The sequence below is a fragment of the Rhipicephalus microplus genome, chromosome 10 (genome assembly GCF_043290135.1).
Source record: "Rhipicephalus microplus isolate Deutch F79 chromosome 10, USDA_Rmic, whole genome shotgun sequence".
Taxonomy (NCBI): domain Eukaryota; kingdom Metazoa; phylum Arthropoda; class Arachnida; order Ixodida; family Ixodidae; genus Rhipicephalus; species Rhipicephalus microplus.
Genome location: NC_134709.1, coordinates 46,705,929 through 46,725,608, shown reverse-complemented (window position 1 = coordinate 46,725,608; position 19,680 = coordinate 46,705,929). Strand labels below are relative to the sequence as shown.

The 19,680-nt window shown below is 45.1% G+C and overlaps 1 protein-coding gene across 2 annotated transcripts in view; it reads right to left on the bottom strand.

Annotated features, from left to right (window-relative positions):
- LOC119181715 (receptor-type tyrosine-protein phosphatase kappa-like) overlaps positions 1-19,680 on the bottom strand; it is a 131,769-nt gene that overhangs the window by 55,034 nt on the left and 57,055 nt on the right. For both annotated transcript variants that reach the window (XM_075875614.1, XM_075875615.1), the window contains 8 exons: positions 17,298-17,368; positions 14,247-14,448; positions 12,118-12,429; positions 11,256-11,549; positions 9,278-9,537; positions 6,497-6,572; positions 5,345-5,451; positions 3,883-4,063 (listed from right to left, as the gene is read on the bottom strand). In XM_075875614.1, coding sequence (XP_075731729.1) covers positions 3,883-4,063; positions 5,345-5,451; positions 6,497-6,572; positions 9,278-9,537; positions 11,256-11,549; positions 12,118-12,429; positions 14,247-14,448; positions 17,298-17,368 — 1,503 coding nt within the window. The remainder of the gene's footprint in view (positions 1-3,882; positions 4,064-5,344; positions 5,452-6,496; positions 6,573-9,277; positions 9,538-11,255; positions 11,550-12,117; positions 12,430-14,246; positions 14,449-17,297; positions 17,369-19,680) is intronic.

Genomic DNA, 19,680 nt, shown 5'->3' with positions numbered 1-19,680 from the left:
CGGCGTCACGATATAATCACCGTCGAGCACGGGAGAGAGTGTTGCCAATTCGATGAATGTGAGAGCTTTAGGCGGTATCCGGAAGAAGTCAGTGGTGCACAAGCTGTTTGGGAGTTCAGGGTGAGAATCCGGGAGAAGAGGAAGTTCTAGGCAGACAGTACCGGCGGCACAATCGATGAGGGCAGAATGCATCGATAGGAAGTCCATGCCGAAGATTAGGTCGTGGGGGCAATTTTCAAGCACCGTAAATAAAACGGGAACATGGCGGCCGGCAATACTAACACGAGCGGTACACATTCCAGTGATGGCCACAGTTCCACCATCAGCGACACGGAGGGCTTTAGTTGCTGCAGGCGTGAGGACTTTTTTGAGCAGGCGACACAGATGAGCACTCATTATAGACACTTGAGCTCCGGTATCGACTAACGCCGTCAAAGAAATACCGTCCACATACACCTTAATCAAGTTCGTATTAGTGGGGACCGTCAATGGAGGATTTGGATCATTCGCAAGCGATGCAGCACTACCTCCCGGAGCTGCATGATCTAGTATTCCGTTCGAGAGGATCCACAGTTGACCGGCGACGGATAGCGGCGTGGTTGGGGCGATGGGGAACGGCGACGTTGAGGTGGCGGTGAACGAGCAGTGGAGCGGCTGTTGGGGATGTCGGAAGAAGGGTACACACGACTGGGCGAATACCGACAGGAGTCCTCGTATGGTCAATTAGAGGAAAATTGGCTCCAGTTTGAGGGCGTCCAAGTGCTGCAGCAGTAGCGGGAGATATGGCCAACTCGGTGGCAGCGGAAGCAGATCGGCTTGTCGTCTGCAGTTCTCCATTCCGCCGGATTGCGGGATCGCGGAATAAAGTGTAAGTCATGGCGTGGTGCATTTGTTGTCATTGGTCTGGAGACGGGTCGGGAGACAGAGCAGGCCACAGGAAAACCAAGCTTTGCAATTTCCTGCCTCACGACGGCTTGAATAACGGAGACCGGCGGAGGCGTTTCTGCGGCGCCATGGTCGAGCGGATGTGAAGGAAATGGTGCCGGACTTGACGCCTCAAGCTCCCGTCGAACTATTCGTGTCACGCTGTCCTGCATGGGTGGTGCGGCACCGAGATCGGTGCAAGTGGATGTAACAGCCGTGTTTGATAGCCGCGTAAATTGAGACAGAACACGGCGGCTTTTGGCCATTTCGAAGCGACGGCATTCCTTGATGGTCATATCTACGGTCGTGACATTATTGTAGACGAGCAAATTGAAGGCGTCGTCCGCTATGCCCTTAAGTATGTGGCCCACCTTGTCACTCTCTGTCATTTGCTCGTCGACTTTTCGGCACAACGCGAGCACATCCTGTATGTACGAGACATACGACTCTGTTGACGACTGCACACGAGTGGCGAGTTCTTTTCGCGCTTCCATTTGGCGACCGGACGGGTCCCCAAAGATGTCACGTAGTCGCTCTTTGAAGGTATCCCAGCTGGTGAGCTCGGTCTCATGGGCGTCGAACCAGACCCGTGGGGTGCCGTCCAAGTAAAATATTACGTTGGCGAGCATCATGGTAGGGTCCCATCGGTGTGTGTGGCTAACACGCTCGTACATACGGAGCCAGTAGTCGACGTCGAGCCCAGGTTGTGCGGAGAATGTACCTGGATCACGGGGTGTGGGCATCGTCAGGTATGTGGTGGCTGGAGCTACAGATGGAGACGCTGGCAGGCTGTTGTCATTGGTAGCCATGGCCGGAGACTGAATGGTGCGGCCACTGCGAAGCTTCGTGGTGAAGACGGGGAACGTTTCACTTTCACCAAATATGTTACGGAAAAGAAGAGACGCCGTAACGACGAGGCTGGGGATGAAATATATTCCAAACCAGCGGTAATGGCGTGCCCGGTTCACCAGCGATCGAGCCGAGACAACCCTTCGTCTTCCTCGTCAGGCACACACGCGCGTCGCCCCCTATAATGTCAATACACATGCATGTAGCAATATTAAAATAAATGTTCTCTCAAGCTACAAAAAATTATATACGAGATTTCCTTGAAGTTTACGCACGTTCCTTTTATCTGAAAAACTAGAGAGAGGCATTTCTTACATTTAAAAGGAACTTGGAAACGTGCTTTCAGTTTCGACATTAGGAGCTGGTTAATGAGGTGACCGGAAGTTTTCTGGGGTACAACGCTTGCAATCTTGAAACCGTCTATAGCATATGGTGCCCCAATACAAAGGGCAAACTGTCAGCATCATCAGAACTGGGACACAATCGACTTTACGTTGCTTCCCCACGGAGGTGTGCTATTTTATTACAGCATTAGGTGATTGTTATGAAAGACGCCACAATGGGCCATGATGAATGAAGCTAGCTTCAATTATACGATACGTTTGACGATTTACGATATAATTTCGGGATTATCACACACAAACTACAAATGAAATCATACCTGTCTCAGACTAAAATTTTTATCTCTTTAATTATACACCGTAAGCGTCACAGCAGTAGTTCAAAACATAATATATAAAAGTATGTAAGGCAAGTTATGAACTTAGGTGTCTGGTATAGTGCAACGATGTTCGTACACCAGGGCATGTTCTTGGGGTTCACTATGTTTTGACGCGCTCTTGAAGCAAATCCCAGAGGCCCGCAACTTAGTTCCGTAACTATCCTATAGCTCATATCAACAAAACTCTCTGCACTTTCAATAAACGCATTCAATTGATTTCATTGGCGATACGTAGAGTTATTTGTCTTTGTCTATTAAGTGTCGTTGTCCTCCGCTATGCCATGCATAAATATAACTTTTAATTTCAACCATGACCATCGACTTGACACCAATTTTAATTTTTTAGGACTTTCTTCTGAATATTCTGAAAACTGTAAGTAAGAGCTTTGCCGGAATTGCTTGAAGGAAAAAAAAGCGTTGCTCGTAGTTGGTGTCACTAATATTAGTACCACAATCATGTCGCTAGAGCTTGCAGTTTCGTTTGCGCTTGAACATTGCTGAATCAGAAGGAAGTGTAAGCACTAGCGGTTCCGTCATGGGCACATAAATGAACAGAGCAACGAATTGTCGCGTGGGAACATAAACATTAGTGACGCCACCCTGTGGTTATGAGTTCAACTGGAGTAAAAAGTATAGCAAAATAGGAACATAAGCATTAGTGATGTGATAATGTGATGATGAGTAAATCTAGAACATCCAGGCCATTCAATCTCTATCCACGATGTTTAGCTGGGTTAGATCAAAAACATTCAAGGAATTCCTATCCTAAACTTACTTTTTTTGTATCTGCATTCTGTACGCAGCCGAGTGGGGGACATTCACTCATACCAACTTGAGCCCACTTCACTTCCTCGCGTAGGACTTATGTGCCAACTGCTGTGTTCTGGTACTTCGTGGTCAGTATTCGGTTCACAACGGGCAGAGATGCAGCCTGAAATCTTTTTTTATGAAAGTTTAGCGTATAAGGTGCTTACGTTATTCCATGTAGGTGCGCGTGCTTGTGTCCACATGCGCACCTGTTGAATTCTATCCACCCCGCACACCCCTGCTTCACCGATATCAGTGTTGCTTCATATTTAGCAGCTACGTTATACCGACTCTCAAAAGAACTCATACGAGTAGTATTTTGTTGGTTTACTTTCTAAAAGCATGCGATGCTTGCGTGTCATGTGGTGCCCATTGCGTTCTAATTTTGTATGGATTGTCGACTTCTTCAACCAGTTGTAGCTTCTTAATTGAAGTTGTAGCTATTCTCGTATAACTATATACTGTAGCGTCACTATGTAACCGACTCGCATGAAATGTCACGCTAAAAATTCTGTGAGCAAAACGAAAGATACAAGTAAACAATTGACCACGAGCAAGGGATTGAGAGGCTGTTTCCTTACGGCTAGGTCTTGTGTGGACGGGAATTTCCACCGTTTCCCCGTATCCCACTGACGTTCTTGCTTCCACACGAGCGACGTAGGGGGTGCCAGGTGTGAGGTTCCTGAACTGCGCCTGCCTTTCTTCGGCAGACACGTCCATCGAAACGTTGTGCTCAGAAGAAAGTAGGTTATTCAAGGTAACCTAGAACAAGTTCACAAATAGCTATAGGTTGTTACAGATGTAGTTTTGAAACTCTAAACAACGCACTGTAACGGGCTAATGAAAAAAATGATAACAAGGAAGAAATGGTTCAGGAAGTCAGTATTGCGTATAGAACTCGGTATTTGAGACTGCATGATCAGGCTCAGATAAACTATGTAATGATTAAGGCGTGTGGCTCTGCGTTACAGTTTGTCTAAATTATAAATGTCAAGGCTAGCTAAACGCATTTGCGACTACTGATTTTTGGCTCACTAGATGATTTTGGAAGTGTGCAGGCACAGACGACGGTGCCATATTTGCTGAAAACTGGGTTTTAATTAGGTCTTAGAACTTTTTGCGAAGTTGTTAGGTGAGGCAGTGCTCATTGCGCATATGGGGTTGCGGCGAATACACATTCGGCTGTTCTCCTGCGATTGAAATCAGTTGCGAACGACGCTGGTTTCTTGTGCTTCGTCTTTCTTCTGGTGGTACTTGAGCATCCGACGTTTTCCTCCAGAGATGTAAAAGTATACTGGTGGGATCTGCGTTTGTCCTTGTGTGAAGATATATTGCAGGAAAATGACTCAAGTTTGCTAAGATTATGAAAACGTCTACAATCAACATCCTGAAACGCCACGCGATTGAAATGCAGCAGCAAAGGCTCATTAAGCTACGCAAACGAGGACAATTACGGTTTTGTCCCGTCAGGATATCACAAGTACGACGCTGGTTCCTCGTGTAGTACATGTGTGTTGTTTATAGCAAAACAGGGTCACGCTTAGGTCTTATTGTTTTGCTTCCAATTCAGTAAACTAGGCGCGCATTCTCCGAAAAATTGTTTTGAAAAGAGGACGAGGTGGTCTGAAGAGCAAGATAGGGGAAAAAGACCAACCAGGTAATACACGCGGAATCAGGTGGTTTTCCGGTTTGCTTTAATAGCGGGGTAAACGGATAAAACAGGGATTGGAGGTGGACCGACCTCTTACAGTGCATTCTGTTTTATTTCCTGCTCGCATCGACTCGTCACTTGGTTACAAGAACCTGTATTGTACGGAAGCTTCATCGAAAGCACACGTCACTTTTTTTTTACCTTGGCATATCTCTTATTAGAGTCTAGATGACAGCTTTTGTATTACAATTGCACTAAGCAAGGTCAAACCGGACATAAATGGTGCCTTCAAGTTGTTTGCAGAACATCCAGGAATCAGGTCTAGCCAAAGAAAGTAATTGAACTTGCCGAATGAGGTCAGTAGCTGACTTCGGAAGAAGATCGCGACTTACCCTATAACCGTGAATAACGCCATTGGGGAAGATCGGTTCTTTCCAGGATATGGTCACTTCGGTCTCTTCTCGCTTGTTCACCGTGATGTTAGAGGGTGGACCAGGCTCTGACAAATGATGCATAATAAAAACTGTAATCACCAATGATGAACATTTTGGGCCACTTTTCACAGAATACGTTTGAAAGACCTAAACAAAATTCTGTGTGATGCTACGTTGCCCTTAACACTTTAAACCATAAACAGGCTCTGCAAACGCCGAGTCTGTCTAGACTAATTAAGTTCTTGTTTTTGTATTTCAAATGTCTATTGGTGGTAACTTTGTCGTAGCCACTTTAAAAGTAGAAAAGGAGGAAATCTTATCCGTTTCTTAAATTCTCTCGCAGCAGTACTCCAATGGAACATTATATTTCAAACATGTTCCGGTAATTGATCGTAGGCAGCTTGCACAAGCTGTGGTAGAATATGGGGTTTAGTATTTTGATTCTTTTATAGTAGCTCTTTTTGCAGAAAAAGATGTTTGTAACCTAACAAAAACCTTACAAATCAACCAGAGCCTTAAAGGGCGGCGTTGTCACCCGTAATACGTTTCTGGTGCCTTCTCCATGGCTCTTTCGTGCTTTTGTGCATTCCACAGTAAATTCTTTCGTTTTCACGGAATCAACAAATATTGACTGAACTACACTTAATAGCCGTTAATTGAAGACCTTATTCGATGACAATTGAATGACTTCATACTTGATAGTATGTTGCCCATATTTTGCACTTCCCAGATGCCTTCTTTGTCATTGCTTTCCCCATTCGTGATGGGCCTTCGGCGTCCGTTTCAACAACTGTGTTTCCATTTCTGCTTGGTCACCTTACTTTAGAGTACGCACCTTCAGTATGTTTCTACTTCGCTTCTGGATAGAGCATCTCGCAAAAGATGTCCTCATTCGAGACAGAACGAGTTCGATTAGAAAGAGCCGACGTCCTCAAAATGGGTGAGGATAAGAAATCAGGAGACTGTGAACATTGCGTTAAACTAATAGCACATTGAAAAAGTACTTTAATCTGCCTGCTTCTAATCGTTTTCTGGTGTGTATTTAATGAGCACGCCGCGCATTGGTTAGATTGCGATAGCCTAGTGATAGTGATAGCCAGCAGAACTTACTTGACTCCCGTGTCACTGCAGTGACCATGTTGCTCTGCAGGCTGGATGCACTCACGTCTTTGTTCTTCGCGGTGACCTCGTATATTAGTGAAGAGTGAAAGAAAAGAAATACCGTTAGAAAACGTGTGCCTTGCAGAGGAATCTTCCCATATAAGTCTAGCAAAATATTTTCAAAGGTTTAATTCTTAAACAAAATTTTGAATGTGCTATCCACCGCAGCACGGTAGCTCCATGTGATCAGATGTGTGCCACTGTCTTCCTAATTTACATGCAGGGCCATTTTCAAGCAAATAGCAATGTAGTAAACGAAACGAGGGTATATAATTAAACAAGTGGTTGCGCAGAAAAAAACCTGACGAGATTCTAATACATCCATGTTCTGAGGCACATGCCCCTTGGCTGCTTGCAGCCCACCATGCCAGTCTTCACTGGCAAGAAAAAAAAGTTATCAGACGCGGTTGTGACGAGCTGACATATGAGTTGACTCTGAGAGTGCTTCTCATTACGAATGGAAGAAATGTTTGTGTCAGTGACAAAGCATATAGATTCCGCCAGAATAAAAGCAGGTTTTACGCATGGGCGTCGAAGAACTTGATGTTTGCTGGTATACAAGTGCGACGAAAAAAAAAATATCTCTGCCTGTCCTCGTTCTCCTTTCGTGGATGGCTTTTTCTTTTTTTTCCGCAACGCCTTGTTTAATGATGATGTCTGGCTCACCCATAAATATGCATTATTCAAGGGCATATTACAACGTTAAAACACCAAAAAATGTTGCTGGTGTTAACAGAGTGATTTCTGATACTCCTTACGAGGACGTGCATAGAAAGAAGTTAATTGCAGCCATGGTTTGTATTTAATTTCAAGTAGCCTAAACGCAGATACCAGGCAACTCCGTAGCCCAGTTTTGATCACATTGTCTTGGATATTTGTGAACCTACAAGTAGGAATTGATTGTAATTGGAACGTAGCTTTTTTATCGTAGCTCATTTAGACAATAATTTCCTGATTAGCCTTACGGATGAAAATGAATGGTACTCTATTGCTACAATCTGAACGTAGCAGAAGAGACGCTATAGGTTTTTCATACTAATTAAACATACAAACCTGCAAGCTTTTTCGTACTTGAGTGAGCTTCAGCTGAGCTAGCTCTAAATAGCAAGCGGAATTTCTTAGCATTCTATTTATTACAAAAAACTGGGTCTGCCCATTTCATACGTATCATGCATTTTACATAAAGGTCGAGTTTTTGAAACATGTCTTAGACCTACGATCATGATGACCATGATTTCATGAAGGTGTTGGGGCAATGCACATGTGTCCAACTTGTGCGTTAATCTTTACGTTCGCTTTTCTTCACCTTCTCTTTACGGGCCCGCGTTATTGTCTGTGTAAAAGGTTGTGACCTCCCCCCTCCCTTTAACACTTTCTCAGCAATCACGTGATGGCGTCGGGGAACGAGATTCAGCCAACGTGCGATGAACTCATGTGCTTCCGCGTGGCGTGCTCCTACTAGAGTTCGGGACGAGTAATAGCAATAGAAACTACATCGGGTAAGATGCCCGCGATAAACGGAACATTTAAGGCGACCCATGCGCTGCTTCGCATGCTAGTCATAGTTTCATTCAGTAGGAGATTGTGTATTTAGTTAAAAATTGGTTTACTAAAGAAAAACTGAAGATTTACAGTTATATTATGTGGCACATATCACCATGGTACCGACATGAAGACATATGCAAAGCTTCGTTGAAATTGGTGAATATCGAAAAATCACCGGAATTCCCCTCGATTGATCGATATGTGGGGTTTAACGTCCCAAAACCACCATATGATTATGAGAGACGCCGTAGTGGAGGGCTACGGGAATTTCGACCACCTGGGGTTCTTTAACGTGCACCCAAATCTGAGCACACGGGCCTACGACATTTCCGCCTCCATCGGAAAGGCAGCCGCCGGAGTTCCCCTCGAGGCTTGTCTGTTGGCGTGGGCGTTCTGCACCATAGCCGCTGCTGACGATGATGCTGATGACTAAGAAGAACGAGCGTGCTCTAGACCACACACTCTTTCTGCCATCAAGACACATCACATGCAAGGTACCCGCTATACGTCATGACGGTGACGACGATGAGGAGGATGATGATGAAGACGACATGACAATGATGATCACAGACAAAGACTGGCGTGTGCAGCCGATGGCGTAACGATAAGCTCTACGATGCATTTCGTATGACTGGAAACAACTACCAATCATCGGCAGGGCAAGGTGTCCAGATATCGTATTTCACAACTTCAGCTTAGATCCCATACCACGAAGAATTAGTAGTAATTCAGGGAAAATGAAATTCACAACTCAGTACGACATACAAATTAAGACCAATAAACATCGCGTATATGTGTACACTTACTCGGCTCTCATTTAGGAGCGTGAATGGTCAATGTCGCGGGTGATTTACGGTAACGCCGAACGGTCCCAATGCTTCGCCCACTGATCAACACTCACTTTGTGGATATGCCGTGATTTTTTTCTCCCCGATTATGTTTCAAAACAAGGTGAACACATCGAATTCCTCGGGAGATGGATGGACAGACGGAAGCAAGAACGAACAGGCGGGACAAATTGTTAGGTGTGGTGGGGGCAAGGGAGTTCCCTGTAACGTCGAACGCTGAGCGCCTCTGTGAGAATCACCACGAAGAAAAACATTGTAGACTAATTCAGAATACAACCAAACTACTGAAGGACTTAATTCCTGGAAACATTTAATCAATTGGTTTTGTAACGCTTACGACGACGTGGTATTCCATGTTGGGGACCAAAGGTGCGATGATGGCGCAGTGGTGGCCGCTTCTGGCTTCGGCATCGCCGTCGCATGTCGCTTGTTCAGCTGGCAGCTCCGGTGTGTACCGGAAACGCGACTCCTGCGCAGGCTTGTAGAGCACTGTGTAGCTCTCCAGCATTCCGTACGGTGGATACGGTGGTAGCCAGCTGAAGGCCAAGTGTTCACTACTTGCGCTGTACACAGTCAGGTTAGTTGGGGCTGGAGGGGCTGCGTGGAAAAGGTTCAAAGAAACCTTGCGTTAGCGTCTATGTCGGGTTTAGATTAGTCCGCTATCATCTATGTTCTCATTTGACTACGGATTAGGGCTGGTTGGTGTCGGTTATCCAAAACATCGTTTTCGCGCCAGAACGAAGAGGTAAAAAGCGCAGAAGGTGCACAAAAGCAAACTTCCAACTTAGTTTGTTTGAATGTACGTTGCAATAAATGCATACGAACAGTTTTAAAAAGACACAAAAAGTGAGGTACACTTGTCCTAAGTATTCTAGAATCATAATTTTTTTTTCACGTGCTTCCACTATAGTCTGAAAACACCTGAAACCCCATTATGTCGTACGATCGTGTTCCATTGAAGCCAGCTGCGTTGTGGCAGTTAAAACCGCCTGAACGGGGGTCTCCGGCTACTGTGAGATCGTCTTAACCAAGCTTTAATGGAAGCCACGGAGCAAGACAAAAAAAAAAAGCCTAGTGGGGAGTTGCAACGCAACTATCTAGGAGGCTAGCCCTAAAACCTACTACTACATCGGCTCTCATTTGAGAGGCCTATGGTTCCTGTCATGATGATTACGGCATCGATAGTAATTTTCGCTGCGCCGAAAAAAAGGAAGGACGCCGACTCAAGTGGCCTGTAATACTAGGAACCAAAAGGGGTGTGCGCCCTCTGCATGGGCCACCTCTTAGTTTGCGATGTCATAGCTGCTACGTCACAGAAATATATCTAATCAGTGCACGTCAGTGTAGCTAAATTTTGTAGCCCGAATTGACATGGCAATCAAGGGCTAGAAAAGCATAGACGTGTTACAACAGAAAAATGGAACCAATGTATGTGGAGTGTAGTGCAACATTTATTTACTAATAGCGTAAGGATATAGCTAAAAACGCAGCGCATGTATGCGCATGCATTATTGACAAGTGTGCGTGCGTCGAACCATTCAGATAGTATTGCCATTGCTGTGCCGCCAAAAAAACAGGAATAAATGTGTGGCTTTCACATGCAGCTGTGTATACTAGTTATTTAACTAATTGATTTATTGATTTACTGCCCAAATATTTGATTGATTGATTGATTGATTGATTGATTGATTGATTGATTGATTGATTGATTGATTGATTGATTGATTGATTGATTGATTGATTGATTGATTGATTGACACCCGTAAACATAATGTCAAGAGACGTTCTTGCACCAATCGAGCACCGGATAATTTTAGCTTTTGAAGGGATCTCGCATGTGACACACCAGTTTCTCACGAAAACAGGAGCAACGGGACATGGCAATTGAAGACTGTTATAAGGTACACAGTAAATGTAGCATATGAAAAAGAAATACATGTAGTGGCTTTATTGACTGACTGATTAACTGATATAAATCAAGACAATTCTTTCTCCAGTTCCTCCACTAGCTTAAAGTGTGCCATTATTTACAGAAAGACGTAACAACGGACGCGCATTGAGCAGCCTACAGCATCACGAAATGAGAAGAAGCATGAGACTCAGCAAAACAAGGCGGAGGCAGATCAAAGGCTGTTCATTCTTCTTTTCTGCAGACATGTGCCTGCCTACAGACCCAAACATTCTAGCGACAGCGTGCAGTTGTAATTAGAAAGGTTCAGGTTAATTAAAACAATAATTCTACAAGCGACATCTAGGACTGTGTATTAGCGCTAGCACCGAATTATTAAGCGCTTGTAGACAGTTTTTTAACGTACCACTGGGTGCCGTCCTGAACGAAAATGCAGCGGCGGGGCCCACGCCCGCACTGTTCTCAGCCGAGACGGTGATCTTGTATTTCGTGAATGGAACAAGGTCGTCCATTTCCAGCCCGTTCTCAAGTTGCGTGGTTGAGAATTCATTCGACGCCCACTTCGCCGTGGAAATCCGGTTCAAGTGGTAGGCGGTGACCTGACCGTTAACCTTTGTGCAGTCCGGTGGTTGCCAAGACACTACGGCTGACCGGCCAGTCACCTTTGTCACATTGAGAGCTTGTGGAGGGGCCTCCGGAACTGGTGGAAAAAACGTTATTAATTACCTGAAGGCCTTACAGTACTCTATACTTGGTTCCAACATAATGAAAAAAAAATACAGCTCCTCCTAGAATCAATAATCTTGCTTCCACATAGATTATTCATAAATACTTCATAAAATAGCGCTTATACACGTCGTTAAGGCTGCGCGGGTGTGATATGCTGATTGACTGATATGTGGTGTTTAACGTCCCAAAACCACCATATGATTATGAGAGACGCCGTAGTGGAGGACTCCGGAAATTTTGACCACCTGGGGTTCTTTAACGTGCACCCAAATCTGAGCACACGGGCCTACAACATTTCCGCCTCCATCGGAAATGCAGCCGCCGCAGCCGGGATTCGATCCCGCGACCTGCGGGTCAGCAGCCGAGTACCTTAGCCACTAGACCACCGCGGCGGGGCGCGGGTGTGATATGCTGCTTCTTTAAATTTTTGAAATGTGATGTATTCGTTAGACAACGGCTGCTTGCTGCAACGGTAAACAAAGTGGTAGAAAAGTCCCCACAGTGAAGGCTTCGCAAATAAATCTAATAAAGTGACCAACCTTCCTCAAGAGTGGACAGCTCGTCGTACTTCCAGGGTCCGTCTTTCACCGTCGTCGCCCGAATGCGTAGACTGTACCGAGCCGATGCCGTGAGGTTCTGGAACACGGCTGACGTCACGTTGGCCGGAAAAGAAACGTTGATTCCGTCTGGGGCTTGAAACTCGGGACACTGCACACCCCTGAGACCGTCCACGTCTAATAGCAGGTCGTATCGCCGCAGAATGCCATTGGCTACAGCTGGTGGCTGCCAGCGAAGCTTGTACGTTTTTGCTGACAGCCGTTCGTTGTACGGGCTGCTCATTTCGCCCGGAGCTGTCCACCGAATATTCATGATGGGCCCATGCGATGAAGTAAAAAATTCATTGTCAATAAGAAAATGCCAGAGGAAAGCAGATCAAGATGAACCACCATGTTCGTGTAAACATATTGACTTGCTTTCGAGACGGAATCACGTTTATGTGGTTCATTCTCGGCCCCATCTTGTCTCGACAAGAATAAATAGGATAATAATAATAATAATAATAATAATAATAATAATAATAATAATAATAATAATAATAATAATAATAATAATAATAATAATAATAATAATAATAATAATAATAATAATATTATTATTATTATATCAAGGTAAACATCACAGTAACGTCATCATAGCATCATGTTACTATGAGTACTGTACCTAAGAATATAGTAGTCGACTTTAGAGCATAAAGTAGGAACGACAGATAAAAAAATACCAACAGCAAAAGGACGAAAGTTTGTCCAGTGGTGTGTGTCCTTTTATGTTCCATACCTAATTTGCGTTTTGTAGTTTGCTATCACGAGTAGCGGCTCTGCAGAATGATAGTGAGCCAGCAATGCTTGCCAGTACCCGTATATCGGGCTAGAGTAAACAATGGATGTTGAGAAAACTTATGGAAGCACACCGTATCAGAAATTGAAGGAACGATTGTGTCACTGATGCTACTGTGGTGATGCGCAAACAAAACGGTGATTCGGTTTCCTAATCTGCATTTTGCCGACATGTCTTCTACATGGTGATGATATGCGTTTGTGCGCTCTGGCTGTTCATCGTATAGATGCAAGAAGGTTTCATCACTATTGGCCGCGAGATCGAACAGAGCCGGTGCCTAGCGGCGAGGGGACGAAACTTCGCGTTGTGGAACGCTCCTTCCATCTTCTGGTAGTCGCAGCATGCTCGCGTATATGCGCACGTCATGCACGTGCTCGGAAGACAGTTTATTTCGTTGTTTCAGCACAGTGTCAAATGTTTGTAAGTATGTCTACTTATTACATGGGGCCACGTATACGCAGCGCTTGATCCTTCGTTAAGATAACGCATAAGAGGTCGTCTCACAGGCAGGCTTTCAGATAGATCGCTACCGGCCGGTCACGCCCGCTTTGGAAAATGGAATGTGGCTGATCTTATTGCTATCAGCGCGCTCTGGAATAGCAGCGTCTCGTATGTGTATTTCAACACCGAAGCTCCTCAATCGGTAGGTTGTGCTCTGTCCGACATACGCGTATGTGCCCTAGGATTCGGGCTAGCCGCACTACCGAGTACCACAGGTGTGCGCGTCAAACGAAAACCCAGCCCGGCGAAGTAGACCTTACGATACAAGTGAAAGAAAGAAAGAAAGAGAGAGAGAGAGAGAGAGAAAGAAAGAAAGAAAGAAAGAAAGAAAGAAAGAAAGAAAGAAACGTAAGAATGAGAGAAAATTAAAAACAGAATAATGAACATCGATAGAGGAAAAAACTAAAACGATAAAGAAAGTGATAGAAAAAAGATAAACTGTAGAAGTAGAAGGAAAGAAGCAAGGAGAGAGAAAAACATAGATTAAAAAGGAACTGAAGTTATAAATGGAGAGAGATACAGAAAGGCAAAAAAAACCATGAAGATAAAAATAGTGATAAAGAGATCAAAAGAGAAAAACAATTAAGAAGAAATAGACAGGGGAGATACAAAGTGCCGGGAGAAAGAGAAAGAAGGAAGTAAGAGAAAAATAGAGAAACAAGAAAGGTCGCAATGTTCTGGTCCTCCTCTAGTTTGGGCGCAGCTATTGCGAAGGTGCCATATAATACCGTCGGACTTGAAGTAATGACGGCGCCGATTCGCGAGCATATACCTTCTTCGGGTGTGGTAAACTCGTAAGGGTCCGACCAGGGCCCAACCCCGCGGGACGTCCTGAGGCGAGCTTGAATGTGGTACGTGGTGAAAGGCGTCGTCCGAAAGATGAACCCGGTCTTGTTCGAGAGCTGCGGATCCGCGTCGTTGATCTGCGCCTCGACGCTCACCGCAGCACACTGCCATTGGGAGCGTTCTGGAAGCTGCGCAAAGGTGTGGTGGTCAGCAATCAAGAATCGAAGACCAGGAACTGCGCCACTGTTATAAATATCTTTAGAGGCTACATACAGGCTTGGTCCCATCTACTTCTAGCAATGGTCATGCGGCTAAGTTAGTCTTAAAATAACACATCACGAATAGTCACCTTGATCGCAAAGTGACTGCTTTGGCTCAGTCACTCGCTGACTGAACTTGTACTCACGTGACTTTAATCTAAAATGTATCAACCAATGACATGCGCAGGACCAGGACGTCAACATAATTTGCGTGGCAGTGAGAATGCGAGCCGTAAGCAACCAGACGTGAATTTGGTTTGGTGGCGTGTATAGGTCGCAGGCAGGTGTGGACATGGGTCGCATTGGGTATATATAGCTTTTTTGGTCGAAAGTCGCGAAATGGTCGCGCTACTGGTGCTAGTCGCAGGCTTGAATGAGGCTTCCAAAATGGCGCTGTGTGAAGCACTTCCTGTGGAGCAGTCACTTTCATCGCGTGAGGTCAGCAAAAGCCTGTCATTCGAGATCAGCGTCTTAACGAGTTATTGAACACCACCCGTCTGTAGCACGAAATCACCACGAATTTCTTAGTGAGAAAATTTCTTAGCGGCCGAAAAATTCCTGTCGATTCAGGGATTGAAACCAGGACCAATGTTTTTCCTTGTTCGTATCTCGGACTAGTACGAATATTTCGAAACTAAGTAGGTAGTTTTCTTAAGAGGAAATTCATGTGAATTTTCGTCTGATTTCGTGCTACAAGCCGGTGGTTGCCAAGTTCCCATCTTGACCTTTCAGCCAGCATGCGATGTTCAGCAGAACCTATAGTTGCGAAATCAGCTTCCCTAGCGGACTGTCGTGACTACAGGGCACTGAATAGTACGTGGTAAATTTTATTTATTTACCTATTTATATATGTACTTATTTGTTTATTTATTTATTATATTTATTGATTTATTCAAAATGCCTTACAGGCCCAATAAAGGGTATTGAGTAAGGGGGGTATTAGTAAATGTATTGCAAAGCAATATAGACAAAAGGTAAAACGATTCAATCGAATCAATACCATCTGTGAAGTAAATGCACTGGCGGCTCGGCAGTTTTCCTGCCCACCACTCACCGCTTGCGAGACACCGCTTTTCTTTCACCCGCGGAGCGTGAGGGAATTTTTACCACCGTCCGAATCACTCGCTGCGCTATTTTTGCCACTAAGTTTACCACTGCCACCAGCTTCCTTAATGCAACACATTTTATCGTATTCACTCGGTGATGTGCTTATCACGGCGTTTGTAGCGCTGCACTGGTTATCCCCTGCAGCACATCACCTGCACAACACCCAAGCACACACTTTATTACCGGCACCTCAGAAGCAGCACGTCTTACTTTACGAAGTCTTTACATCTCAAAGCAACACTGTGATGGTTGTGGGGCACGTCCTATAGTGGAAAATTCCAGATTCATTTTTATCGTGTGTTCTTCAACGCACGTTTTAATTTAAGGGCTGTAGGGGTGCTACACCTTTTGTAAAGTTGTTTTTGCCGCGTGGCGCACGTGTTTCGCGCATAAGCCGCATTTAGGGTTCACAATTATGATGATGATGATAGTGGCGAGAATAACAAACGCTCGCAAGCACAACGCCGCCTACTGCTCAGCTCGTGATTTTGAACCCGAAATGCGGCTTATGCACGAAACGCGTGCGCCACGTGGCGAAAACAACTTTACAGGGTGTGTCAGCACCACCACAGTGCATTGTTTTCTTCTTGCATTTCATTTTACGTGATTTAGCGCGCGCCTGCTTTCAACAGCAGAGCATCGTCACCCATAAGCCCCCTCTACTTTTAAGCAACATCTGAGATCAAATCTTCTCTGTTGCGCGCTTCGAGTTGGAATGTTTACAACTCTTAAATATGGTGTAAAAGCTGACTTGCAATAAACGTTCGAACTATTTTCCTGTGTTATTGCGTAGAAGCCTCCCGTCTGAGCGTTCAGGACTATTCTAATTGACACAAATTTCTTGAGCGCCACCGATGATATCGGTTCATTCAGCTGCCCGATGTCAGATATTTATCTCAGGTGCGTTTCTTGTTCGTCAGTTGTATTCAGATTTTTCGCTATAGAAGAATGAATTGGACCACGTGAGATATTCAAGGAACCAGTCAACCCGCGGTAATTCGTCGCTATAAGAAACGGCTGCGATTATTCACGGGTGCCAGAATACTGCACACCGTATGGACATACATGGATTGTGTGGGTTTTAGTGCATCGGTACAGTCGCGCGGAATACGAGTTGAGACATGCTTACCGTGGTGAAAACTGCGTTGAACACTGCATGGTTACGCCGGCGTAGAAGATCATCGGTAACGTGTGACAATCCGAGCTTGCGCACCGGCATGCAATCTCGGACGCCATGCTTTAACTGCGTCGTCGACGAATCGTCTTTACCAGTGCTAGTGTGTGTTGCCAATTGCAAACAGCTGCCCTGCCCTGCCCCGCCTAAAAGGTCTCTAAGATCTCTGGGGACCTTAGTCCAGCCAACGGCGAGCACCTTTGCGGGAGTCAATGCGCGAGAGACATCAGCCACGTTTTTAAGTATCTACGTATTTTCCTCGGTAGCCTGAAATATTTATGTTACTTAACGATTTGTGGGTTATCTAACTAGTGGGGAAATGTTCCCGCCACCTCCTAGAAATTTTATGTAAAGGTGGCTACTACCTAACCCTATTAGCTTTTTTTTAAAAAAATCTGTATTGCTCGAAAAACACGCAGTATATATTTTATTCACAGTTCTTCACGACCATATGTCTATCATCTGCACACAAGCAACAGTTTTAAGCGAATCTCACCTGCCACGTCACGTTGACCATCCCGTCCGTCATTTCCTTATGGCTAAAGTTGATAGGTGATGACAGCGGTGCTGAAATAAAACACAAGCAAAAGCGCTGTGAGGTCCAACTAATCATTCAGCATCGTTCAGGTGAGTTCTTGAGAAGTTTTTTTTTTTTTCAGTTTCGATTCCAACCTGCCGCTCCTTCATACGATCTACCCCGAGATACAAGCAACAAATGAATATGCATTGTACAGCGACTTAGCGGATTTGGATCACATGTTGTGTCGGTGCTACTTGTTGATGAAGCAACACTTCTTCAAGTTGTGATGCCGTTCTACGCAGCCCCACCGTTGATGCGCACTTTCTGACTGTCCAACGGGCTATTGGCACGGCGGATAAGCTCGATCTTAAGGCTCTGTTACACTCCAACTATTCCGATGTGCGCGCGTAAAGCCTTTACTATTCGTGACGTCTAGTCGGCGATGCTACGCCAGGTGCAAATTGAGATGCCCTACAGTCAAACTGCCTCCAGTGCGACGACGTCATCGCAGCTGGAAATTCGCATGTCGAGTGATGCGAAGACTGCCCCACGCCGCTTGTGGGGAGCTGACATAATCTATATAAATCTACAAAATGAAGGCTGAATACGGAGCGAAGCAGTTTGCATCGGATCAAGTGGTGGTGGTTGTGGTGGTGTTGCGTAGTCGAGGTTAGCCTGGCCTTCTATTTTGTTCCGCTCACTATCCTTTTATTTTGTTCTTGTTAACCTTTTGTTCTGTTATATGCTTTGATTGATCAGCGTTTAAATGCTAGTGTTCTTCCGGTGCTGTGGCCTTTTATTTTGTTCGGGGTATCAGCCTTTTCATATCCTTTGTAGCCCCGCCGCGGTGGTCTAGTGGCTAAGGTACTAGGCTACTGACCCGCAGGTCGCGGGTTCAAATCCCGGCTGCGGCGGCTGCATTTCCGATGGAAACGGAAATGTTGTAGGCCCGTGTACTCAGATTTGGGTGCACGTTAAAGAACCCTAGGTGGTCGAAATTTCCGGAGCCCTCCACTACGGCGTCTCTCATAATCATATGGTGGTTTTGGGACGTTAAACCCCACAAATCTAATCATATCCTTTGTCGTGGTTCACAATTGTTTTAGTTTCTACATTTACTGTGTATGCCGGGTGGTGGTTTATAGGCGGGGAAATATTAAAAGTGCTCTAAAAGTGCCTCAACCCTAAAACACCCAGTGAAACAGGTTCGTTTACATGGGAGTCCAGCGCTGCGGTGGCCACCCGGTCCGAAATGCAGAAAAACCAATGCGGATCCGGGCAACGTACGCACACGCCAAGAGCAGTCGGCACCGTCAGTGGTCAGAAGCCACCGCCCTCTTCAGGGCTAGGTATTCCGGAAGTGACGTCGCCGTGCAAGTGCGCACACACACACATACACACACCTTACGTCGCAGTACATTAGCAGTTTTACCAATGTAGGAATGACCAGCTGTATCGAAAACGCCCCTATAGGACCACAATTAGGTTCTTATACATTCATTCAATCAAAAACAAAATTGTGGGAAAATTTTCTTTCTTTTTTTAATTAACACAGTCTTGTGGGCATTAGAGTAATGTTGAAGTAATGCGGCATATTTTGTGCCAGTATTAACAAGATAATGTTAAAGAGCTCGTTTCGTAAAAAAAAATGTCGGTGTCTGCGTCGATGTTGTTGGTTGTGAGAGAGAGGCCACTAGCTTCTCTGTGAACGAAAAAAATGAGAAAGATATAAATAAAATCAATGATAAAGGTTTTCGCTTGTGTGGGGATTGAATCTAGGATGACTGCGAGCGAAACAGGTGTTTTATCTCAAAGGGGCGCTAGTGCCTCAAACTGCTTCAAAAAGAAAAAAGGTATATATCAATGTCATGTAGGGCAAGGAGTCCACTTAACGAGTGTAATACTGTTTCGCAGAAGTACAGGATAGCGTCAGGCGTCAAAACACGTGAATTGCACGAAGAATGGGTGTTCAAATGAGCCCTGAAACATTTTTTCAAGCAGCCTTGGAATGTATTCACTAAAGGAGCTTATTGCCTGAAGAATTCACCGCCGCAAATTTTTCTAGAATTCATTCAGTAGGAGCGGAGTTACGAAGATTTGTCGCACAATGAAATCGCAATATCTTTTTTTCCCGTCCAGATGAAAACGCCGGAAGCTAAGCAGGAAGGGATGCATGGGGGAAGAAGATAAGTCACTCTTGCCTCGTAACGTCGAGCTATCTCTCTCTCTCTTTCTCTTTCGGATGCGCGTCTTCCCTGTGCGTGCACGCGTGGACAACTTGCGCCATCCCGCGGCAGCCCAAGTAACGACCAACCGCGCTATGCACAAATGAGCCAATGTTTCATACTTGGCGTAGCAC